The sequence below is a fragment of the Lithobates pipiens genome, unplaced genomic scaffold (assembly GCF_037356315.1).
Source record: "Lithobates pipiens isolate NorthernLeopardFrog02 unplaced genomic scaffold, aLitPip1_a1.2 Scaffold_18, whole genome shotgun sequence".
NCBI lineage: Eukaryota > Metazoa > Chordata > Amphibia > Anura > Ranidae > Lithobates > Lithobates pipiens.
Window position 1 is genome coordinate 297428424 of NW_027507758.1, and position 27507 is coordinate 297455930.

Genomic DNA, 27507 nt, shown 5'->3' on the forward strand with positions numbered 1-27507 from the left:
GGGGGCTGCTGCATCACAGGAGGTTTTTCACCTTAATGCATTAAATGCATTAAGGTAAAAACCTTGAGGGTTTACAACCCCTTTAACACTGTAGAAAACACCCTTTGATTATTATTGGTTTTTTTTGGTTTTGTTTTTATCACTAGAGCCGATGTCACTGATCACTAGCCAGGCCAGTACAGTGTCACTGTACCAGTGCAGCCAGCCACAGTGTCCTTGATCACCTTCACACCAGTCACACTATCACCAGATCAATGTAGTCAGCAATACTGTTGCTGATCACCACCACACTAGACTAGTGCAGCCAGAAACCGTGTTCCCAATTGCCTCCACATCAAGGACACCAGACCAGTGTAAGCTGGCAACAGTGTTCCTGACCGCCGCTACACCAGTCCCAGTGTCAAAAGACCAGTGTAAACCAGCAACAGTGTTCCTAACCCTACATCAGGGCCAGTGTCACCAGAACACTGTGAGGCATCAACAGTGTTCCTGATCACTGCTTCACTGGTCACAGTGTCAGGAGACCAGTGTAAATCAGCAACAGTGTTCCTGATTAAAGCCACACCAGCCCCAGTGTCACCAGACCAGTGCAAGGCAACAACAGTGTTCATGATCACCACCACACCAGTTTCAATGTTGCTAGATTAGTGTAAGTCAGCAACAGTGTCACTGATTACCACCAGACCAGAGCAGCCAGCATCTGTGTTCCTGAATGCCCCTACGCCAGGGCCAGTGTCACCAGACCAGTGTAAACCAGCAACAGTGCCCCTGATCTCAGTCATACCAGTGCAGTGTCACCAGACCAGTGTAAGCCAGCAACACTGTTCCTGATTGCCTCACACCAATCCTAATGTCACCATACCAGTGTGAGCAGGTAACATTGTCTAGATCATCTCAACACCATTCTTAGTATCACTAGATGAGTGTAAGCCAACAACAGTGTTTCTGATCACCAGCAGCCAGCAACCATGTTCCTGATAGCCGCAACACCAGTGTCAGTGACCCAAGCTAGCGCAGTCAGTAACAGTGTTCCTGATCGCCACCACACCAATTCCCATGTCATTAGACCAATGTAGCCAGCAACAGTGTTTCTGATCACTACCAGACCAGTTTAAGTCAACCAAAGCATTCCTGACTGCCTCCACACCAGTACAAGCCAACAACAGTGTTTCTGACTGCTGCCAGACCAGTGCAAGTGTCACCACAACCAGTGCCAGCAATAGTGTTCCTGAAAGCTAGCCACACCAGTCTCTGTGTCATCAAACTAGTGTAATCCAACAACAGTGTTGCCGATTGCCACCGCACCAGTGTCAGTGTCACCAGTCCAGTGTAAGCCAGCAACAATATTCCTGATTGCTGTTGCACCAGAGACAGTGTCACTAGATCAGTGTAAACCAGCAACAGTGTCCCTGATCTCAGTCATACCAGTGCAGTGTCATCAGACCAGTGAAATCCAGCAACAGTGTTCCTGATTGCTGTTGCACCAGTGACAGTGTCTCCGCAGCAGTGTTCATGATTGCTGCACTAATGACAGTGTAACCAGACTAGTGCAGCCAGCAATACATTTCCTGATCATCGCCACACCAGTGCAGTGTTGGCTTTGGCTTCAGCCTGTATTGATCCTGGCCTGTTTATTGACCAAGTTTCTGCCTGAGGCCTAGATCATTTGCCTATTTCCTGACCACATCTCTACCTGCCGCCTGAAATGATCTATCTGCATGTCCTACTGACTACATTCCTGTGAGACATCAGTCCTAACAATATCCTGCAGACAGCTGCACTCCTAGGACCAGAGGAACTCTTTTGCTCAATCTTTGATTAGCCTCCTGTTCTTCCTGGCCATGAAAATTTAATTACAGGAGGCAGCCACCTACCAGGCTAGGCTTGCTTTGTGCATAGAAACAGGCACTGCTATATTTTTGTGATACACAGCATATAATGTATGGTAGGTATGGTAACACTGCTCTGGTGACAATATGTAAAAAAAAAATTATATATATATTTTTTAAAATACTTTCACCCAAGCACGTGCAGTGTCACCATACCAGTGCTGTCAGTCAGTGTCCCTAATCACCACCACCCACTCACAGGCTTGACCATCCCCACTCACAGTGTCCCTAATCACGGCTGCACCAGTCATATAGTCCTTGGTCATTGCCACACCAGTTACTGTGTCCTTGATCACTGCCACACCAGTTACTGTGTCCCTGATCACTACCACACCAGTTACTGTGTCCCTGAACACTGCTACACCAGTTACTGTGTCCCTGATCACTACCACACCAGTTACTGTGTCCCTGATCACTGCTACACCAGTTACTGTGTCCCTGATCATCACCACACCAGTTACTTTACCCCTGATCACTGTCACACCATTTACCATGTCTCTTATCACTGCCACACCAGTTACTGTGTCCCTGATCACTGCTACACCAGTTACTGTGTCCCTGATCATCACCACACCAGTTACTTTACCCCTGATCACTGCCACACCATTTACCATGTCTCTTATCACTGCCACACCAGTTACTGTGTCCCTGATCACTGCCACACCAGTTACTGTGTCCCTGATCACTGCCACACCAGTTACTGTGTCCCTGATCATCGCCACACCAGTTACTTTGCCCCTGATCACTGCCACACCATTTACTGTCTCTCTGATCACCACCACCCTAGTTATTGTGTCCCTGATCACCACTACACCTGTTAAGGTCCATCCTGATCACAGCCACACCTGTTAGGGTCCGTTTACACCATATGCAGTGCAATGCTTTTTTTTCTGCATCAAAAAACCTTGGAATGTAGGGTATATGGGTTCCAATGGCATAGTTCTCCCAAGCGCAGTGCATTCCAGTGCTTTTCAGTCCCAGAAAAAAGTACTACATGCTGCTTTTTTCCTGCACACAACTGTACTAGAATGCAGTAAGAAGCTTCAAAAACCAATACAAAGGTGCATGCAGAAATGCATCCGGAATAGATCTGGAGAATGTTTTTGTCCTGTGAACTGGCATTTACTGTGTCCCTGATCACTGACACACCTGTTATTGTGTCCCTCATCACTGCTACACCAGTCACATTGTCCCTAATCACCGCCACAGCAGTCATATTGCCCCTGATTACCACCACACCAGTTACAGTGTCACTGATCACTGCCACACCAGTCCCAGTGTCCATGATCATCGCCACGCCAGTCATATTGTCCCTGATCACCTCCGCACTAATCAAATTGTCCCTGATCCCCACCAAATCAGTTCACTGTGGCCTCTGCCTGTGCTTACCCTGGCCTGTTTATGCTGCCTGGACCGATCCTTTGCCTGTTTGCTGACCATGTCTCTGCCTGCACTGACCCATCTGCACATCCTACTGACTACATTCCTGCAAGACACCAGGCCAGGGGACATGGCATTCCTAGGGCAGCCACGTACCAGTAGGCTAGGTTTGCTTGGCTTATAGGAACTGGGACTGCTATAGGTCATGCTGCACTAAGCTTTATTCCCTCATCACTCGTTTAGAGGTGACCATTACAGTATATTGGTTTTGACAGAATTGGTTGATTGTATCATACACAAGCTACAATGTCCAGTACATAATCAGTCCAGGCAGTGAAAAAGTGCCACGCATGCAGTATCGTCATACTCGGGAGGAGTAGCAGAATTTATTCTGAGGTGTGATTCTAAGTATGCCCATGCTCTGTGCGAGAAATATATTATTAAATTGACAACTTAGTGTATATTTTTTTTTTTCATTTCTGAACTTTCCAAAAACTCATGGCAATAAAACTACGTTTTTAACCACTCCAGCCCAGGAAGGATTCACCTCCTTCCTGACCAGAGCACTTTTTGAGATACGGCACTGCTTTGCTTTAACTGACAATTGCGCGGTCGTGCGACGTTGCACCGAAACAAAGTTGAGGTCCTTTTTTCCCCACAAATAGAGCTTTCTGGTATTTGATCACATCTGTGGTTTTTATTTTTTGCGCTACAAACAAAAAAAAAGAAAATTTTGAAAAAAAAACTATTTTTTTAACTTTTTGCTATAATATATATATATATATATATATATATATATATATATAAATGTCTTTCTCAGTTTAGGCCGATATGTATTCTACATATTTTTGGTAAAAAAATTGCGTATATTGATTGGTTTGCGCAAAAGTTATAGCGTCTGCAAAATAGGGGATAGATTTATGGCATTTTTATTATTTTCTTTTTATTAGTAACGTCAGTGTTTTGTTATTTTTAACTGTGACATTATGGCAGACACATCGGACACTTTTGACACTATTTTGGGATCATTGTCATTTCTACGGCGATCAGTGCTATAAAAATGCACTGATTGCTTTGTAAATGACACTGGCAGGGAAGGGGTTAAACACTAGGGGGCGATCAAGGGGTTAACTGTGTCCTAGGGAGTGATTCTAACTGTGGAGGGGTGGGTTCACTAGATCATGACAGATCACTGCTCCCAATGACAGGGAGCAGTAGATCACTGTCATGTTGCTAGGTAGAACAGGGAAATGCCTTGTTTACATAGGCATCTCCCTGTTCTGCCGCTCAGTGCACGCGCGCCCCCACAAGGCTATGATTTAAAGAGGATATAACTGTACGCTCATTTGCCCAGCCGTGCCATTGTGCCGACGTATATTTTCGTGTGTTGGTCGGCAAGGGGTTAAAAGACTCACCATGCCTCTTAACCTCCCTGGCGGTATTCCCAAGTGTGGCTCATTACCAAAAGTGGTAACCCCCCGAACCACACTCGGGATTGCATCGCAGTATCATGGGAAAGTTACTTACTGTGTCCCCAGGATCCTGCGATGTCCTCCCGCTGTCTGCAGGCTGTGTCCTCCACCCGACTTACTGTGTGCCAGGTTCCATTCCCTGCAAGCGATGCGACACATGGGGTTGGAGTCTTGCGCCAAATTCAAAAAGTGCAAAAAACAAAACACAGTACACTATAATCTTGCCGTTAACATTACTGTATCAAATTACTTCACATCCCTTTTGTCCCTAATGCTTTGTCCAGTGCCCTGCATGCAGTTTTAAATGATATACACTGTTCTTTCTGCCTGGAAACTTGAGATTGTTCATAGCAACCAAAAAGCATCCCTTTACGTCAGAAGTGGTTTTAGACGGCTAGAAAACAGGGATAGTAAATTAGAATCACTAGCAGAATTGAGCGATAGTGGTTTGTAGGGAAATTCGTCATCAAACACTGAAAGTAACGACAGCAACAATTCTGCAACTGAGCACATTCTTTGTGCTAGAAACAAAAAATGAGTAACAATTTTGAAAAAAAACTAATATTTTTTGCTTTTTGCTTTAAAAAAAATGTTCTTCGCAGGAACACAAGATCATAGTGTACTTCCCTGTCAGAAATGCAATCTGCCTTGTTTGCCTCTCTGGGGAATGATCGGCAGGCATCGCGGACATTGGCCCCTCTGGCCAATCAGGTCACACACTCGCTATCTATTGCATGAAATTACATACAGGTACATAGTTTTGTGCAACAGAGCCGCCCTGTTGCAGTATATCTACAGTGGGCGGCCGTTAAGATACCTTGGGGTGTCTACCCATCAAAATGTGGTCATTTTGCGGGTGTTTATACTGTCCTGATGCTCTAGGACCTGCAATGTGATCGGTAGTTAGGATATTAGATTCATAATTTATGTCCCTAGAACACCTGCAGGTGTTCCTTGGATTTTCGGCCTCTATATGGTTTGCTTTCCAAAATGGAATGCATAATCAATATACGCTTATTGGGATTTTTTTTACGAAAAATATGTAGCAGTATACATATGGCCTAAATTGATGAAGACATTCGAGTTTTTTTTTTTTTTTTTTTTTACAGTTTTTTATTGAATATCTTTTATAGCAGAAAGTAAAACATTTATTTATTTTCAAAATTGTCAGTCTTTTTTTTTTGGTTATAGCACAACATTTAAAAATACAGAGGTGATCAAATACCATGAAAAGAAATCTCTGTTTGTGGGGAAAAAAATATGGTTATGAAGTGGGGTAAATATTTCAGAGCTGAAGTGGTTAAACTTTATTTTTCATAACATAGTAGACAAAAAGTCCCATATGTGATGCTTTTTATTTCTCACCTGCCCCCCAATTAAAGTAATGGGGTGTAGATCAGGCTTCATTAGCTTCTTCACTGGCTGGGGAAAGTAACACCAGGACCTGGAAAGGATGTTTTATACAGCGATTTTGAGTCACTAGTAGGGAGGAGAAATCAGTGAATGGATTTTTACTGATCTCCCTCACTTCTAACTAGCAGCACCTGCCAAGCCGTTCCTGGGCGCAGGGGGGTGGGGGGACCAGCAGTTACAGGGTGTGTGGAAGCCATTAGGCGGCTGCACAGCCACCAAATAACTTCCATCTGGTGGCCAGCCTGTGTGATTTATATAAACTCTCTGTGGCAGCAACCACTGGGAGTGTGTTTAAAACAGCCACTGCCGCTGAAATATGGCAGCAGTGGTGGTAAAAGAGCTGAAATTATTTATCTTTGTGTCATTTTTTTACATTACAGAAACCTGATATTTTAACAGGGGTGTGTAAACTTTGTATATCCACTGTATGTAGGCAACAAGCTGAGATTAGGAGCACTCCTAATCTCAGCTCGTTACCTGTGTAGAAGACACCTGGGAGCTAGAAATCTTGCTGATTGATAGGGGATCATATACTCATTCACTCATTAAAATGCAAATCAATTTATAACTTTTTTGAAATGCCTTTCTCTGGATATTTTTGGTCTGTCTCATACTGTTAAAATAAACCTACCATTAAAATTATAGAATGATCATTTCTTTTTCAGTGGGAAAACGTACAAAATCAGCAGGGGCTCAAATACTTTTTCCCCTCACTGTACGTTCCTTGTCAATGCAATAAAAGTGATTAAAAAAAAGCAAGTGTAAAAAGAAAATTTAACAAAATTGTGTTATTAAAAAAAAAAATTATAAGTGCCCCCGTCCTCCCATACTTGCACGCAAAGGCAAACGCACTTGTTGGTCCCACACGCACGCAAACAGCGATCGTCCCACACATGTTAGATACCACCGCAAATGTCCGATCATGGGCAGTAATTCTAGCTCCAGACATCCTCTGTAAATCTAAAGTGGTAATCTGCAAAAGCTTCGCCTATGAATAGTAAAATATACGTAGTTTGTCTCCTTTGCACGGGCATGTGCAATTTTAAAGCAGCTGGGGAGGGATGAATTTAGATGGGGGGGGGGGCGCCCATTTTTAGTCTTGCCTAGGGCAGCAAAAAAAAAAACTAAATACACCACTGAACACATTTTTGGCCATTGTTTTCCAGATTAACTCGGACATCCAGCCTTTCATGAATGGGAAGCAATCAGGAGGCTCTTTCAGTCTGAATTCTGCCCCTGTTGTTCTTCACCAAGAATCTATAGGTAGAGAACTCTGGATGGAACAGGTTAAAGAGGTAAGCAGTCAAGTTCATTGCTCTTTGTTTCTGCTTCTATCATTGTGTCTGCTAGTGTGTGTCTGAGCAAAAGAAAAATACATCATATGCATTATCTCTGCAATAGACAGAAAAATACCCGTTGCTTCTGCTGAAATCCAGTGAGCTCCTAACTTCCTGTTTAACCAGACAACACAGTGCCTCTACTGCACTGATATTTCAGTGATCGACAAATGTCCCCTGGGGTGTTCCTAATTTCCTGTTAAAGCTATCAATACTGTTGCAGGGAAAAGCTCTGCAAACAGGAGCAGTGAGACACATCTTGAATTAGATTTAGTACAAGGTTGCAGCCTGCATCATAAATTCATCCTTTGGCTGTTGTAAAGTAGCACTTGCTGCTAAAAGAAACCTGACCCTGACTAATTCTTAAATATTGTATGCATCAGTTTGAGCACTTCTGCCCCGGAAGGATTTACCCCCTTAATGAACAGGCCATTTTTTGCGATACAGCACAGCGTCGCTTTAACTGACAATTGCATGGTCGTGCAACACTGTACACAAATAAAATTGATGTTCTTTTTCTCCCACAAAGAGAGCTTTCTTTTGGTGGTATTTGATCACCTCTGCAGTTTTAATTTTTTTAAGCTATAAACAAAAAGCGACAATTTTGAAAAAAAAACCCACAAAATTCTTTACTTTCTGCTATAAAACTTTTCCGAAAAAAAATGTAAAAAAAAATTGTATTCATCAATTTAGGCCAATTTGTATTCTGCTACATGTTTTTGGCAAAAAAATCCCATAAAGCGTATATTGATTTGTTTGTGCAAAAGTAACCGCGTCTACAAAATAGGGGATTGAGATATGGCATTTTTATTATTTATTTGTTTTTTACTAATAATGGCGGCAATCAATGATTTTTTGGCGGGACTGCGACATTGCAGCGGACAGATCGGAGAACTAACGGACATTTTTGCCACTTTTCTGGGAATCAGTGACATTACTAAGGTAATTAGTGCTAAAAATATGCACTGTTATTGTACTATTGACACTGGCAGGGAAGGGGTTACCAGGGGCGATCAAAGGGTTAACTGTGTTCCCTCCACTGTGTGTTCTAACTCCATGGGGAAAGGGCTTACTGGGACAACACACAGATCCTTTTACCTGCATAGCAGGAAGACAGGATCTGTGTGATCTCCCCTGTCAGAACGGAGATTTGCCTTGTTTACACAGGCAGATCCCGGTTCTGTCACTGTGGGGAACAATCACGGCCACAAATCTCCATGTATGAGCCCAACGTACAACCACAGCGATTTGTGCAGCCGAGCCAACCTGGCTGGTCGGCAAGTGGTTAATATGGAAATTGGTCTTCAGTATAAATCTGTGTTTGAAGAAGACCTGATTTACATCTAATTGTGTTGTACGCCTGTTTGATAACTGTGTTCCTGGCAAATCAACAGGTATTTGTCAGTACTTGTAAGATTTTTAAAGTGGCAAACATGGAAAAATAGGCAGGTATTGCAGAGATCTGCTGAGCCTGTACTGGGAATATTCATATGAAAATTCTGTGTACATTTCAAATGTCTTTCGAAAGTACTCCAAAATTTCCTTTGCTCTTAACATTCAATTTGTAATGACTGTTCTTTCCCTACTAAAAACCTTTTTTCAATGTTAGAAATGTGTTAATTAAAAAAGAAATTCAGCCTGTCTCTTTGATATTTCTTGGCACTGGTCAACTTGACACCACTAGCCATAGAAAATGTGAGCAAATATTATTAAAACAAATTTTGTATTGCATTTTTTTAATCAAAATTTGACTAGTATGGACAGCTGAACAATTTAGGGGCACAATCGTTTTAATTGCATTATAATACAATAGGTTCAATCTAAGTATTTTACACTGTATCTTCTTTCATTCACACTAGGCTCAACTGAAAAGCAATTTGATTGACCTTGCTAAGGTAAGGATAGCAGAAGAGGATGTATAAAGCTATATACCTGCATGCTATGTATTCTAAGCAAAATTATTTATGAAGACCTCGGGGAGAATGAACTGACAAGTGTTTTTTTTTTTTTGCTAGGCTAATACTGATATTTCATTGGTTTGAAAATGATATGACATAGATCATTTAAAATATATATATTTTATTATAAACATTTGGCCTCTACCAGCCAAATCAGTCTATTTCAGTGGATGGAAATTGAAATTCTTTATGGATTGTTTTCTGAAATTACCCAGAACCTGTTCAACTGCAACATCCACTTTTTCACTTTATACAGTATACACATCTCAACTGTAATGATTACCTAGTAGGTTTTGCATTGTATTGCAGCAAATACAGATTTAAAGCAAAACTCCAGGCACAGACCTTTTTATAAATTCTTAGGAGAAAAAAGTTATCTTTGATAAAGGGTGTTGAATGTACAATTCATGGAAATTACAGCTAGGGTCGTACTTCTGTCATTTGGGGTTATGAGAGCTGCAGCTCTTATGCACAGAAGAGTTAAGCCGGGATGCATTATTCGTTAGTTTTTTTTTTTGCGTTCAGCATGCGGGGTTGTCAGCTCCGGTCGGAGATACTGTACTAACTTTGCAAGGTTAGTACAACGATCTCCCCCGCTGAGCTGTTGTGTTCTGATAGGTAGATGCCCCCACTCCCGCCAGAACACTGACCAGCGCTCTCTGCCATTGGCTGAGAGTGCTGATCTGGATGTTGGTTTTCCAGCAGGCACGTCCGACAGAAGCTGGCCGAACAGACCGACATACACATGGGCAGAATGTCAGACGTTTTTTGAACCGGTAAATGTCTCCTGACATCCTGGGTTTTAGTGTCATTAATCCCTTTCCCTTAGCGGCCATTCACAGAATGCCTTATATTCTGTGCGCCATTCTGTGAATGCATAAGGGGAGAGGTGGGTAAAAAGCACTTTTTTTTCTTAAGAATTCATAAAGTCCTGCTTCAAGTAGCTCATCTCTGATTTGACTGAAATGTATTAATAACTTCTTGAAAATTGTTTTATAGTGATTAAATTGCTTGTAAAGGCAGAACTTGCATGCAGCCTCCCTAAATACATATCTGAGCCCAATCTCGATCTAGTGATGTACACTAGAGCTGAACCTCTCTTGGCTCTATTGCACATCATTGGCTCAGATAAAGCAGCAGGAGCCATTGATTCTTATACACAGAGCAGGGCTCGAGAACAAGCATGGGAGCCAGGAGCATTGGCAGGGGAGCCAAGCAGGGGAGGAGTAGGAGTAAAAAAAAAATAATAATTCTTCAAGCTCCAATATCACAATCAAGACGGGAAAAAGGCTCTTCATGCAAATTAAGAGCCAATACACATTGTTATGTGCAAACAGTTTTGTGGTGATCAAGAAATATATTGCTTTTTACCACAAGCTTTTGCAGTACAGTATACACACATCTTAATATCATTTAGAGTAAAGCTGACCATAGATGATTCTTTTTTTTTTTTTTTCAGCCACCAGATTCCTCCATTCACACAGATGAGGTAGATGGAGGAATCCACTTCCCTGTCGGGAACTTATGTTCTGACAGTGGGACCCTCTGCTGTCAGAATACACTAATCAGTGTCTGCAGCTACTGATTGACAAACATTTTCCAGCATTTCTCCTTTAACACAAGTCGATCAAGAAATCAACTTCTGTCAAGTAGAGCGAAACATACACTGATGGAGATTGGCCCACTCCTTCCTGAAGTGGCCAAATTTTCGATCAGTGTATGACCAGCTTAGGAGACTGTAAGAATAAAAGCTACAGCCATAATGTGGACATCCCCATCACTCTGATTGAGTTGCCTATCATTTTATATTCAATTGGTTACAGCAGATTAAATGTGAATCCCTTGCTTTGCTTCATATTGGCTGCAGCAAGAAACAGACCCAAAAAGCTTAGTGGGATGATGTTACCACTGAAACCCATTGAATACAGTAAGTGATACCTTTATTAGAACGGACATTGTCAGGAGAAGCTTTAAAGAGTTATACTTTCTTCATCAGGTCAAAAACCGTATGTACTGAAATCCCAGATACATAAAAAAAAATCCAGGCGATTCAAGTCATTAGCTTTAACCTAAAAATTGAAAAAAATAATCAGTTTAGGATTCATTAATCCCCTAAGTATATCTAACATTTTAGATAAAGTAGGGGATAGCTCAAACCCCATCACATTTTTTTTATATTCCTTAGTGGGGGGGGGGGGTTCACTTCCTGGCCTCCAGACACAACAAGATTTGAGAGGAAGTCTCTCCATAGAGAAAAACCCTCTCACTGAAACAGGTGCCTCCATTGGAAGAGATTCCTTCACCTCCAGTTCTGGTGACAAATCTCTCCAGCAGAGCAGAATACAAAAGATGTTATCTAACTATTCACTTAGTTGCTGGGTCTGTGGCAAGGAATTTAGCATAATGTTGCATCTGTGGTGGTCCATGGCTGAGACCGTACTGGAAGGCTGTAAGTCAACTAACAACGCATATTACAGGAAATAGACTACCTGTGCTACCAGAACTGGCCTTATTCTGTATCTTTCCAGGATCACCACAGATGGCTAAGAAGGGCCTAACCTACTTTGTCTTTGCCGCAGCCAGAGCTATCATACCCAGACATTGAAATTCTAGTGTCATTCCCAGTATTGAAGAATAGGTGTCCGAACTAAATTATATTATGCGTATGGAGGAATTGACAGCGATCCTACAGGAGAAATACCCCAAATTCATAGCTAAATGGGGAGCTTGGAAAGACTTCAGCATCTCCAATATCTTGATCTTGCACCTTTGATCTAGTTTCTCACCAAATATGGATATAAGGAACCCCTTAGGGAAGAAGTCGTCTCACCCCACCCCCCCCCCCTTTTTTTTTCTCTATTTATTTTAATAGTTAAAGGTATGGTGATGCAAAGCTCTATGCATGAATATAAAATTGATTGGAAAACTGGCTTCAATTGATTTTTTGTGCTTTGCCTATGAAGCCAAATGCAATTTTGTGATGTTAGATTTTCATATGTGACTAAATGTATCATTAAAAAAAGGGTTCAATAAAGTATGGGGGAAAAAATCTCTTCAGCAGAGGCACCAACATAAAAAAATCGACACAGGTTCTAATGCTTAGTCTGTGCTTTTTTCAAGTTTAGCTCTGCAATAGCAGTCATGAGTTTTAAATCTCTTGGGTATAATGTGGATGTGATCAGGCCCGAAGTGGGCCTACAAGCCAATTTGTGATAGCAAGTCCGTTAAGTAAAATTTGTCAATGTAAAATTTGTAAGTGTTTGTAAAGGCAGAAGGTTATTACCGTACTGCATTCTATGCACTAAGGTAGGAAACAGTCTGCATGTGGCTTCCTCGCAGCTCCCCCTAAATACATACTTGAGCTTGATCCAGCAATGTGCACAAGAGCTGAGGCTCTCTCCCTCATTGATGCTATATATCACAGCAGGTGACAAGGGAGCAGGGGCGGATACACAGAGCAGGGACCTGGAAAAAGTATGCATGAGTGCCCCTATAGCAGGCAACTTGCTGTGGTGGCACTTGGAAAGTTGGAGGAGCCAGGAGCGCCGGCAGGAGACCCGAGAAGAGGAGGATCTGGGCTGCTTTGTGCAAAATCATTGCACGGAGCAGGTAAATATAACGTTTGTTATTTTATTCGGGAAAAAAAAGAACCTTTAATATCACTAAGTGTTGTAATTTGTTGTCATTTCGCAGGCACAAACAATTTTGAGGACCTGACATATTTGGTATCTATTTACTCGACACAGTCTCATATTCAATTTTTTTTTTTAAAGTGGGCCTTATATTGTGTTTTCATGCACTAAAATGAATTTTTATGTAAAATATAAGATAAACAGCTGCACAATTATTGTGTAACATAAAATATTACAAATACTATCTTTTTATTCTAATGGTTATCTGATTTCAGAAAATATTTAACCCCTTCCCGCCGAGCGTACGCAGATGTGCTTACTCGGCTTCCGGGGGGTATACCGGGATGATGCCCACACCTGCAGGCATCATCCTGGGACCGTTTTTTACAGCAGGCGATTGGCTATCAAGCCATAACAACCGAAGCGGCTAAAAGCAGCTCGGCTGTTATGCGGGAGGGGACGTCCCCGCCTCCCGCCGCTGTTCCCGGTGCTCCCACTCGATCGGGAGCACCGATTCAAGTTCCGATGCCTCCGGCTGCTGGAAAGGAAGTGGAACAAAGCAGTAATCGGCTTCGTTCCAGTATCCTCATAGTAAACACGGAAGCGACGTCATGACGTCACTTCCCGTTTACTCAGCTGCCAATGGTGCCGGTTTTAAAAAAATATACAGTATTCAGAATCGCCGTTTTCGGCGATCTGAATACATTGAAGTATAAAGGACCCCCGATCCCTCCATAAAGAGTACCTGTCACCACCTATTACTGTCACAAGGGATGTTTACATTCCTTGTGACAGCAATAAAAGTGATCAAAATGTTTTATTTTATTTTTTTTAAAACAATTTATTCATTTTAAAATAAATAAAGTAAATAAATAAAAAAAATTTAAAGCGGCCGCCGTCCCCGCGAGCTCGCAAAGCAAAGAAAACGCATACGGAAGTCGCGCCTGCATATGTAAACGGTGTTCAAATCACACATGTGAGATATCGCCGTGATCGTCAGAGCGAGAGCAATAATTCTAGCACTAGACCTCCTCTGTAACGCTAACCTGGTAACCGTAAAAAAATTTTTTAATGTCGCCTATTGAGATTTTTAGGTACTGTACTTTGTCGTCAACCCACGAGTGCATGCAATTATAAAGTGTGACATGTTTGGTAGCTATTTACTCGGCGTAGCATTATCTTTCACATTATGCAAAAAAATTGGGCTAATTTTACTGTTTCGTTTTTTTTTAATTCATGAAAGTGTCCCTTTTCCCAAAAAGTTGCGTTTAAAACACCGCTGCGCAAATACCGTGTGACATAAAATATTGCAACAATCGCCGTTTTATTCTCGAGGGTCTCTGCTAACAAAATATATATAATGTTTGGGGGTTCCAAGTAATTTTCTAGCAAAAAATATGTATTTTAACTTGTAAACACCAAATGCCAAAAATAGGCTTAGTCATGATAGGGTTAATGGTTTGGGTTTATAGGTAATTTTCAGGACAAAAAATGAGATTTTTGTACTCACCGTAAAAAAAAAAAACCTTTTCTCTTTGGTTCATTGACGGACACAGCTCCTTTAATTCTTGACCTTAGGGTTATCACGCCACCTTCAAGAGAGGACTAGAGTCTTCTCCTGAAGGTGGCGTGATAATCCTAAGGTCAAGAATTAAAGGAGCTGTGTCTGTCAATGAACCAAAGAGAAATGTGCATTTTAGAATATATGTAAAAAGAAAAAAAAGTTCCAGCAGCAAAATGATTAAAGAAAAGTTATACATTTGCAGTTTCATTTAGGCTGAAAAAAAAAGAAAACATTTCTACTCAAACCGTAAAGCCTCGTACACACGATCGGATTATTGGACATATTTTCATCCGTTTTTTGTTGCATGCTAGTCTCATATTGAAAATGCAGACATTACTTATACAACAGAATTCAACTTCAGAAGTGAGGTAATGTGTTGAATTGTTTTGTATGCATCCTCTCGTTTCTGAGCATGCGTAGTCTTGCTCTTACGATTTTATTTCGGACAAAAACTGTACTTACTTATTAAACGAAAATTGGATGTTGTGTTCATGTAGGATAAAAATTTCATAGCCTGCACATTCAGCTTTTGTTGTCCAAAAATTTGTAAACAACTGTTGAAAACACCCGACTAACCATCTGAAAATTGGCCGATTTTCTTATCGTTGTACTGGCCTTAAGTGGGGAAATTGATGTCATTAATGAAATAGTTAAACCACGGATGTGTTCATTTTTTTTAGCCAGGGTATTAGCAGTGAAAAGGTTAAAATACAAGATGTGATTGTTATCAGGATGTTAGCTGTGGAAGGGTTAAAGCATGCATTTGTTGTGGATTTATCACCAGCCTGTAAGAAGCTCAGTTGGGTTCTAAGAACACAATAGCTTTTCCTACGGATCTAATTTACAACACTTGTAATCACAGCTCTTTGCAGGGTATTTTCACTGGGTAACAGAAATGGCATTAGGAGATTACAATTGAAAAGTCATGTTGAGCACTAATAATCGTTGTTGTGAATTCTGTTGTGAAAGAAGAAACATAATATTGCGTGAGCATTTAGCATTTGCTAAATCCTGTGTTAAATTTGGTAGTATCTAACATTTTCTACCTACTGCATTGTGATAAAGGAAATCATGAATGATCTAGTATGAAGCCTGTACAAGTAAAATTCTACATAATGGCATTAACAATCACTTACTGACCAGTTTTCGCACTTCTGAATTTAGGGTGTTTCATCACAAAAGCTGCAGCTTTTTTTGTAGATATTAGACTCTTTGCAAAGAGCTGTCATTGCAAATAGTAAGCAGCCAGGAAAGATAACGATTTTAGCCTTGACATCTTTCTCACTTAACCAAACAAAAAACTGTCTGATGTTCATTCAACCTAAGGTGATCTCTTCAAGCAGTCTTGTGTTTTAGTCGAGATGCACGTTTTGTTTTTTTGCTAGGAACAATAGGGATGAGATTCTTCTCTTGTCATAATAACAAATATTGTATGCCATGTGACAACACAACCAGCTTTTCAGATGTAACTGTGCTTTCTTACAGTTGCAGGAGGCAATCAAGGCTGGCAAAGGTGTGACTTCAGCTATTGACCTGTGCCGTTACCATGGAAACAAGGCTCTGGAGACCCTGCACTGCTTCCCTCCCTCAAAGGCCAGATCCGCCTTAGAGAACATTGTATATGCTGTGACCAGATTTTCATGACACTCTACGTGGCTCAATGTTGCAGCTCATTTTTATTATTTTTTTTATTTTTTATTTTATTTAGCCTAAATATCGTGGACTGTAAATTATATTGCCATCAGGAGGTCCTAACTGCAGTCTTCTTTTGGTTTGCCACATTATGCAATGAGTGTTGAAACTATTTTTTTCTTGTTTGAATAACTAAAGATAAAAATAGAAGAGAAAAAAAAAAGGTCAAATCGTTTTCTCTTGTCATGCCAGAAGCACACTTGAGGCTAAACAAGTAGAAATAATTAATGAGGTTTGCTGCTGTGACCTCAGCAAATGGCCAGGAAATAAGTCCTTATTGATTGGACATAGCCAGGGATGGCGCCAGTGTGGTGGCCTGTGGTTTTCCTGCTCCTTGGAGGACAGAAGGGGTGGGATTCTGCAGGTGTCAATAGGAAATCTCTTCTGTAAACTAAGTTCAGCATATCTATGCAGTGTGAGCCCACATCAAGGACACTCCTCATTACCATGAAATGAGAGACTGCTTCATTTAGGTGTTCGCTTAGACCTTTGTAGAATACTCTTCATTAAAGCACTGTTGTTTTATTTGTATTCTGTTGAAGATAAGAGTCCCACATTTGCACCTTTCAACAGTTTACATTTCATATCTGCAGGAATAATCACTGCGCGTTTTTATAAACATTAGTATTCTCTGACTGAAAGGTGCATTGACCTAGCAATGCATGTAACATGAATTTTTAACCTGTTCAATGTCCAAATTAAAATATAATCAGTCAATGATAAAATATGAGTAATTGTATTTAGGATCATTAAAACCTTACCTAGATATACTTTTAAAGAGATAGTTATCAAAATGATAAAATTATGAGTAGATGTATGTGTGAACATATTTTCAGCCAGTCTGAAGACATTTGCTGAAGTGCGCTGAGAAATGATATGATTGGAATAAAAAAAAAACAAGGAATCGTTAGCATGCATTGACAAAATAATCATGTTTCCTTTATATTAATTTATTTTTTTCAAAGGATTTCAATGTTTTTACAATTATTTGAATTCTTTTCCTGGTAAATGAGCCTAGAAATATCTGTTTTTATTTTAATTTCTTAAATACTATTTATTATACATTTATACATTGATACACCAATCATATCAGAATTGATAGATTTTATACTGTTGTCAAAATGAATGTATCACTGATTCTTGTTTTGTTTTGTTAGTTTTTTTTTTTTATATATATTTTAGGTCTCTAATTCTCCAAGGTGGTCTAAAGTAAAAGAATAAAATCTAAATTGGATGGGATCCCAAACAGTAAATGTATTGCACAGCCATTACATTGTAGAAAACAGTAAATATTTCCAAAGTAAAAATATATATTTGATAGTGTGTCAAGCTGGACTTGGGTTCTTATGTATTGGATGTAGATGAACGAGTGGATTTCCTCGGTATGCAAAATGTTTTCTTTTCTAACCTTAGTTTGTCAGATTAAACACCTCTGAAAACGCCATTGACAGAATATAAGGTAATCACATCGTGGAACCTGAGCCTGTCTCTGTTTTGTTCATCGGAGATGATTTTTGTGGTTTGCATGCATGCAACGTGAGAACATCGTTGACAAGAAGGCTGAGTTTACACAAATGATCTAGATTGAGACTCAGCTACCTTTCTTCCTTCTGTGGTGTAATTACAGCCCAATCCGGAGACAGCTAGCACAGCAAACAGATTTCATTACATCGCTCACTCAGACACTTGAAGTAAAGTTATTTCAGTTAAGTTCTCCTTTCCTCTCACCTAGCAGAAAGACATGTCACAAAGTTATCAGTGATTTAGCTTGTTGCTTTCAACTGGATAGGAAATAGCTTCTTTTTCCTTTTGTTGTATGTAAGTACTGCTGAAAGTAGATATATAAAAGACAGTGGAGGTTATTTACTAAAACTTGAGTGCAAAATCTGGTGCAGCTCTGCTTCCAGGTTTTATTGTCAAAGCATAATTGAACAAGCTGAAGTTATAAGCAGATTGGCTACCATGCACATCACCAGATTCTGACTTCTCCAGTTTTAGTAAATCAACCCCTGTGTTTCATATGTGTTTTTCTTTTTCCATTTCATGCCATTATACACTAATTGTGGTGTTACAGCCCTAACACCTACATGTTACAACACATGTTGTAGAAGTACAGGGGTTGGACATAATTATGCAAACAAGTATGGTAAAAGAACAAAATTGTTACCTAATATGGTGTTGGGCCACCTTTGGCACCCAAGACAGCCTGAATTCACCTGAGAATTGAGTAATAGAAGTCTTCGATGGTAGATAATGGAATCTGATACCACTCTTCATGCAAAAATCTGGGTCACACTCCTGCGCATGTCCTTTTGTCTCTTTCGGCCAGTTGACCATTTTGACCAGGCTTATTCTTAGTAGACAACATTTTCCTGGAAACTATATGCCATTATAACCTGTGATACTGTACCTCGCTACACCGCAAATAAATTGGCAAATTCAGTCACAGAGGCACCAGCTAGGCGGGCACCAACAATTTGCCCTCTTTGAAACTCTGTAAGCTCGGACATGACTGTATTACTATCAGTGCATTACGTACTCCTGACCCTTGCACTCTCTGCATTGTGTACTCCTGAACCCTACATTCTCTGTTTACATACTCCTAAGCCCTCGCTACAATACCCAATCCTGACCCCTGTACACTATGCAAGTCCTGAGCCCTTCACCCTGTGCATTACGAACTCCTGTGCCCTGAACTCTCTGTGTGTCTATTCTACCATACAGTGTGAGATGTTCATACAGACTGCTGTCAAAGAGGACTGGTGGTGCCAGTGCTTTGAGGAGTTTTGGACAAGCTGCAGAAGTTGAAGAGGCTCTGCCAACGTAGACCATGGTCAGTTAAATATCTACAGTGTTTAACTCTGAAACTTTCACTTGCTGATTTTCAAGAGCTGCCATGAATGTCACCTGTAAAGGGGTTCACAAGCAGCAGCACTATCCTGAAATTAAGAATTTACTCCAGTGTTCTTAATACAGTACTTCGCCCTGTCATATCTAAGTGTTCAATGCAGTTACTTTCTTGTGTTCCCTTCTGTAGCCACTAAGTACCAGGGCACATGTAACAGACCCCCTCATTGCTCTTGGTACTGTAGTCCATTTGAAGGATTGGCCTTCACTGCTATCTCTTGCACACAAATGAGGGGGGGGGGGGGTAATTCTGTATATGCCATCACTGGCAGAACTTGTGTGTAGGGGGTTTATTACAAAGTTTTTTGTGTGTCTGTTGGGGACCACCTGACACGGTTCACTAACTTCCCTTTTTCACCTCCCCTGCTAATTCCAACACAGACATGCTGAATTCTCTGGTTCAGTCAATTTTTTCTGTATATCCATTATCAGGTGTGGATTTTATACTCTTTCTGAAGAAAAGAAGTCTGCAACTATTATACCCAAATAGTAGAAGTTGTTTTCTCCCTATTGCAGGGGTCCTTCCTACTCTTCATTTAGTGGAATACACTGCTCTTGCTCCAAGTTACTCTAAGTTCTATCACTGGCTTTAATTGTTCTACACCAAGTCATGTCACAAAGTCTTTGCTTTATTCTGTGACTTTATTACAAAATTTGCAAACACAACATTCTCATTGTATCTATACCTTGTCATACAATGCTTAGCTGGTCAAATTTCTCTTGCAAAGGTCTCATGTCACTACACGTGTGAACAGCTTGGTTAAGTTTCTGGGCAGCAGAATTCTTGTATAAGAAACATTTATTCTGCTTAGTTTTTGAGGAATGTCTCTTTGGATCAATTTCACTGCTTACTTCCTCATTTTGTGCTTTCTTTTTGTGTATGCGCAAACTTTAGCTGATCTCATTTAAGTCCTTTCTGGTCTTGTGTAGGTGTCATTCCCCCCCGTTCCTGTGGCAGCATGGTTTCTAGGATTTTTTTTTTTAACCTATATGCTGTTTCCAAACCCACAGTGGGAATCCATTCCATCTTGCACCTCAATTGTATTAATTCTAGTCCAGAAATTATGGATAAAACCCACCAGATCGGCCTATGCCTCCCTGCATCAAGGGGACTTTCTAGCTTATGTGGATATCAATGTCACATACCAACATATTCATTTTTCCAGTGCATCAAGGTTTCCTTCACTTTAATGTATGCTCTTCTATACTACCAGTTTGTGGGCCTACCGTTCTGCATCTCATTTGCACCTAAGGGGTTCACTAGGGTGTTGACCCCAGTTTTAGCCCTAGTGCAATCTTGAAGCATCCCCTTACTTTAATATTTAGATGACCTCCTGTTTAGGGAACAGTTGGCACAGGCTCTCTCAAACATCTGGATTTGACTATCCAGATGTTGCAGCAGTTTAGATGGGTGAATTTTTAGGAATCATCACTGGGGCCTACACTTCATTTGGAGTATCCTGGTGTAATGCTGAAAAGAACTCAGGTCAGATTGTTTTTGTAAAGGTTTTGGGACTGATGGTAGCCTTTTTTGAGTCAATCCTATTTGCCTAGTTTAACGCCAGACCTCTTTAGCACCACTTTATGTTGTTGGACAGGTTAATCAATTCCCTGGACAGAACAATGTGATTAACATGGGGGACCAGGTTGCCTTGGGCCTGGTGGCTTAAGTACCTGGCTCTGGAATCAAGAAAGTCCTCCTTCCCATTTTCTGGAAGATCTTTATGATGAACGCCAGCCTGTTGGGCGTAGGAGAAGTCCTAGACACCATATCAATGCAGGGGGCTTGATCAACAGAAGAATCTTGTTTCCTGTTCAACATCCTGGGCCTTCGGGGCACTTTGGCTGTCTCTGGAACATTGGACCTTCCTGGAAGGTCATCTGATCTAGGTTTATGAGGACAATTATATGGTGCTGGGGTACATCAACCAAAAGGGAGAAACCTGATATTTCACTGTGGCAAGACAGATAGTTTGGATTCAGACCTGGACAAGAGCAGCGATTCATGTTATCGCCTTTCTGCCATGTACATTCCAAGTATAGACAATTGGCAGGAAGATTTCCATAGCTGACAGGGCCTTGCCCACACCCAGAGGTGTTCCAGGATTTGTGTCGCAGGTGGGGGATGTCAAATGTGGACCTCCTGGCCTCCAGATTTAAGAGTTTTGTCTCTAGGTATAGGAATCCTTTAGTTGAAGCAGTGGATGCTCTGGTTGTTGTGTTGAATGAGTACATCCAGATCTTTACCTTTGCTCCGCCAAAATCTCTTCCCTCTGTTTCTCAGGAACAAGATAGGACATTCTGGTGATCCTTATTGCTCTGGGCTGGCCCAGGAGGATGTGGTTCGCCAACTTGGTAGGACTTCTGGCAGAGGCTTAAGCACTTCCAGATTGTCAGGATCTTCTGCCCCAAGGGCCAATTTGCCATCCTGCTTCACAGCTGCCTAGTTTAACAGTATGGCTGTGGAAGCTCAGGTTTTTTGAGTTAAAGCATATCTAAATCTCTGATTCCCATGTTGTTAAAAGCTAGGAAGTCTATTTCTGGCAAGATTTGTCATTAGACATGGAAGGCATAGGAATTTCTCCATGGGACAAATCCTGTCCTTCCTGCTGCTGGATTTAGGCCAGTGTTTGGCTATCACCGCTTTTAAGGACCAGGTTTCTGCTCTTGTTGGTATTTCATTTCTTTATTTAGACCTTTGTACAGGGAGTCTCCCATGTAGCTCCCCCTTTTCCTTCCCCTGTGATTCTGAGACCTGAATCTGGTTCTCGGCATTTTAAAGACTGCTGTTTGAACCCATTTGTGACATGTCACATCTCTATGAAATTCTCAAGGTGGTATATGTTGTAGCCATCATTTCTGCAAGGCAAATGTCTAAACTGGCGGCCTCATACTTTAAGAACGCTAATCCCAGATTGGCCCCATAAGGGTACACCAGCTTCTAATTTCACCAAGATGTATAAAAACATTTTGACTACTTCATAAGACAAAGGTAAAATGATACAAATGCTGTATATACTACATTTTTAATATACAGTGGATTTGATTTTGCTGATTATGATATCATCACACAGCTTCTTTAAATTTGAAATTTCTACAGATGATGTAAAAATGTGGCTTCCAAAAAGTGGCTTTGAAAATTTAAATCTGTAAATAACAGATTAAAACCCTAAATCTATGTATCGGTTGTGCTGCTTTTGCCTATCATAGATGGTAGCCTCTCTAATCAAGGTAAAAAAGATGTATGTGTATGCCTAGGTTTTTTTGCCTGGACATAGTAAGGGTCTCCAGGGTTTATGACTGATATGGACAAACTTGTTTTCTTAGAACCATAAAAGGTCCTGTTCTGTGGCCTAGAGGCTTTTAATATAGCATTTGGGAACAAGCCTTCATTGCTGGGTCCACATTTTAGCCAGACCTAAATATTAGTCTCAGTATTAGATTCAGCGGTCCGCGGGCCATTATATATGTGAGCTGACTGATGATCAGGGCTCCGCTTGTTCTCTCTGCTGTGGGAGCCTTCTGCTGGGTGAAAAGGCTTACTGCTTACAAAACACAAGAAGATAGAAGTGCTGTTGTTTGTTTTGGGAACCTTGTTGGTCAGGAATTGACCTGAGTTTAAATAATTGCTTGGACAAACAGATGTTTTGTATTACGCTATAGATTTTCTGTACAAAGCTCTCCTGCATTAAAAATGTTTATTTGCTGCTAAATAAAAGTGCAGGGCAAACCTGCCTAGACTATACTTTATTGTCTTGTGAATTATTTACCACAGCCATATACGCACACTAGCCAGCAAAAAGAAACAACTAAACTGTCATGTTGGATCCAAACTGCCATGCTAGGGCACGTCTGTAAAGTGTTGTCCCTTACTTAAAACTATCCTCAGCTATAGGGCATATGTAGAAATGTACAAACTAAAGCTGGCCATGCTGCCAGATTCCTTTATACACAAATAAGGTGGATGTAGGAATCCCCCCCCCCCCCTTGCATTCTAAAAGCTGCATCCAACATCCAAACATGTCTTTTCGATGTGGACTGCTTATCAAAATTATTTTCTGTATAGCCAGCTTAAGAGGATGCTCATTTTGAGCAAGCTAGAAGTACAGACATTCCCAGCAAAATGTTTTAACATCTTGAATATTTATTACGGTGTTTATTTAGCGCCAACAATTTAACCAGCACTTTACATATATGCAGTGATGGCTGGTGCTCAATATTTGGGCGGGGGGGGGCAGCAAACACTAGCCCCCCCCAGGTGCTTGAACTGGAAGGTGGCAATCCATGGCCTTACCTCATGCTATGGTAGAGGTGCAGGGAGGAGGTTTGCGGAAGGACGAGCCGGGCCGTTGCTCCTCCTCCCAGCCAAACAGGGGGCGGGTCCTGAGACCTGATTGGCCGGGAGTCCTGATTGGCCAGGAGGAGCAACAGGAAGACATTAGTGAATATTAATTTTCTAATGTCACACAAATGGGTGGGCTTGGGACGCAGTGCTCAGGGCCCCAAGCCCACCCTCTGTGAAGCCAATTAGAGCCTCAAGCTCTATTACGTGCTTTAAAAAAAAAAAACACACACTGAAATCCATGAGTCCGACACCCTGCATGTAGATTAGTGGCCAGGCACATGGATTAGGGGGGTGGCGCCCCTAATGGGCAGGTCGCCACTGCATATATGTAGTGTACATTTACATCAGTCTCTGTCCTCAAGCTTACAATCTAAGGTCCCTAACTCACATTCATACATATTAGGGTCAACTTAGGAGCCAATTAACCTACCAGCGTGTCTTTGGAGCGTGGGAAGAAAACCCAGTACCAAAAGGAAACTCACACAGGCACAGGGAGAGCGTGCAAACTACAGGCAGGTAGTGCTGTGATATTGCCCAGGAGACAGAGACTGCTAATACTTCTACTTTGTACTATTGCAGTTGTGGAACAGAATTTTCAGACTTACCTGGACAATAAATTTATAAATGGAAAGATCAGGGGAGGGATTTTTACGGTGCGTGTATACAGATTGATGCAAAGGAGGAATAGATACAATAATAGAAAAACATTTAATTTATTACAATGCACTTAAAATGACACATAATGGTGTATTGTACAACCATCTACATATACTGGTTACACAAAATAAGGGGTCCCGGAGGCAAGAAGATTGAGGTGTTTATAATCATTTATCCCGACATGTTTCGCAATAGCTTCTTCAGGGGATATACAAGCCCCCGTCGAATCTAACATCCAATGCACAAAACACCAGCCTCGATGTAATGGGGAGTGTGCATGACCCTGCATCCAATACTGGACGCTCAGCAGAAGAGGGCACAGACGGAGGTAAGTTGGTGAAAAGCATTGTATTGGGCTAAACTGTGACCAAAAGAATATTGGAGAAGTAAACAGCAGTTAAAGGGTATATTCCAGCTGGTCTGAGATATGTAGCTCAAAGGGTCAGAATTTGCACCAGTAAACCACTGACACATTAACCATTTATTTTAATCCGCTGTAACGTCAGGTATGGACAAAGTTCCTCCGTGGCAGGTGCTTTCGACAACATGCTGTCTGACCTTTCTTTAGGAATCATTGATTCTGGTAAATGGTAAGTCATTTTGCAAATCAGAAACCTACATGAACATTTTGACATAACCCACAATTCTCTAGGGCATATATATATTAGCTATCTGTATATAGACTTCAGCTATTCCAAAAAAATCAAAGTCTGCTTGCATACATTTTAAAACAGAATGCAATGTAAACAGCTCAACACACATGCAACAAAATGCACATACTAAATTTTGCTTAATGAAGGCTTTTTTTTTACAGGTACAATAGAACATGTGTATGTGTGTGATTATTTTCTTGAAGTTCCTACAGTGGGGAAAATAATTATTTGATCCCCTGCAGATTTTGTAAGTTTGCCCACTTACAAAGAAATGAAGGGTCTATGATTTTTATCATAGGTGTATTTTAACTGAGACAGAATATCAACCAAAAATCCACAAAAAAAACACATAAAACTAATTCTATAAATTAAGTTGCAGTTCAGTGAGTAAAATAAGTATTTGATCCCCAAGCAAAACATAACTTAGTACTTGGTGGAGAAACCCTTGTTGGCAAGCACAGCAGTAAGACGTTTTGTTGTAGTTGGTTACCAGGTTTGCACACATCTCAGAAGGTATTTTGATCCACTATTTACAGATCTTCTCTAAATCCTTAAGGTTTCTTGACTGTCTCTTGGCAACTTGAAGTTTAAGCTCCCTCCATAAATTTTCTATAGGATTATGGTCTGGAGAATTGCTAGGCTACTCCATGACCTTAAAGCGGTTCTTCACCCTAAAGGGGAAGCTCCGCTAATCTGATCCCTCCCCCCCTCCGGTGCCACAATCGGCACCTTTCAGGGGGGAGGGGGGTGCAGTTACCTGGATAATCCAGGTATCTGCACCCACTTCCGGGCAGACCGCCGCAGACGCCCCCGTTGTGTTCTGGGAAACACACAGTTCCCAGAGACACAGCGGGGGACCATAAGAGACGCGCAGCGCGACTCGCGCATGCGCAGTAGGGAACCGGGCAGTGAAGCTGTAATGCTTCACTTCTCGATTCCCTGACAGAGGATGGCGGCGGGGGCAGCAGCGAGACGAGCGATCGCTCGTCATCTGCCGCCGACATCGCTGGACCCTGGGACAGGTAAGTGTGATTTTATTAAAAGTCAGCAGCTGCAATATTAGTAGCTGCTGGCTTTTAATATTTTTTTTTTAGGTGCAGAACCGCTTTAATGTGCTTCTTCTTAAGCCACTTCTTTGTTTTGGGTCATTGCCATGCTGGAAGACCCTTCCACAACCCATCTTTAGTGTTCTGGCTGAGGGAAGAACATTCTCATCCAAGATTTTACAATACATGGCCCTGTCCATTGGCCCCCTCAATGTGGCAAAATTGGCCTGTACCTTTGGCAGAGAAACAGCCCTAAAATATCATGTTTCCAACTCCCTGCTTGACTTTAGGGATGGTATTCTTAAGGTCAAAGTGAGCATTTTTCTTCTTCCAAACTCGGCGAGCTAATGCCAAAGAGCTCAATTTTGATTTCATCTGACCACAGCACTTTCTCCCAATCCTTCTCTGAATCATTTAGATGTTCATTGGCATGACTGTACATGTACCTTCTTGGAAGGGAACTCGCCATGTTTGGTGGAAAAACAAATGCTGACTATGACCCTAAGAACACCACCCCTACAGTCAAGCACAGAGGTGGAAATAAGCTGTTTCTCTGCTAAAGGTACAGACTTTGCTGCATTGAATGGACATTCGATGGGGTCATGTATTGTAAAATATTGGATGAGGACCTTCTTCCCTAAGCCAAAATACTGAAGATGGGTCATGGATCGGTTTTCCAGCATGAAAATTACCCATGCCCATGACTTTACTCCTATAGAAAATTTATGGAGGGTGCTGAAACTTAGAGTTGCCAAGAAACCTTAAGGATTTAGAGAAGATTTGTAAAAAAGAGTGGACCGAAATCCCTCTTGAGAGATGCAAACCTGGTCACTAACAACAAATGTCTTACCTCTGTGCTTGCCAACAAGGGTTTCTCCACTAAGTACTAAGTTATGTTTTGCTTGGGGATCAAATACTTATTTTACTCACTGAACTGCAACTAAATTTACAACATTTGTTTTATGTGGGGGTTTTTTCTGGATTGTTGGTTGATAGTCTGTCTCTACCATTGAAAATATACCTATGATAAAAGTTATAGACCTTTCACTTCTTTGCAAGTGGGCAAACTTACAAAATCGGCATCATGCAGGGATAAAATAATTATTTTCCCCACTGTGTTTAACCCTTTTGCTGCCATTTACTCTAATAGTGTATGGGTTCTGTATATGTAGTAGAAGTGAATCAGAAATTTGAGCCACAGATTTAAATTTACACACAAACTACTGTCCTGCCACCATTACTACCCCAACTGCATGTCCTGGGACTCATGGAAAACATCTCAAGTAGAACTGCACTTCACTGATTTCCTTTGCAGAAAATAAACCAGGATACGCTGCAAGATTTAGCGGGCCAACATTTTTGACAGAGTGTGAACTATAAAATTGAAATAATTTTAATAAATTAATTCTGAACTAAATAATTAGGACATATGCCTCTTTTTACTCAAATATAATCTGTGAGCTGCCAAGGGGCCAAGGTTTTTTGGAAACCTACAGCCTGGTCTCAAACAGATAGTAGGCAGCCTTTAACACCAAGGATGAGTATTGTGTGTGACTTGTGCT

The 27507-nt window shown here is 41.1% G+C and overlaps 1 protein-coding gene across 1 annotated transcript in view; it reads left to right on the forward strand.

Annotated features, from left to right (window-relative positions):
- PDSS2 (decaprenyl diphosphate synthase subunit 2) overlaps positions 1–22989 on the forward strand; it is a 358375-nt gene extending 335386 nt beyond the window's left edge. Inside the window, exons 7-9 of the mRNA XM_077487165.1 lie at positions 7321–7449; positions 9351–9386; positions 16131–22989. Of these exons, the coding sequence (XP_077343291.1) occupies positions 7321–7449; positions 9351–9386; positions 16131–16289 (324 nt within the window). The 3' untranslated portion in view covers positions 16290–22989. The remainder of the gene's footprint in view (positions 1–7320; positions 7450–9350; positions 9387–16130) is intronic.
- The last annotated feature ends 4518 nt before the right edge of the window (positions 22990–27507 follow it).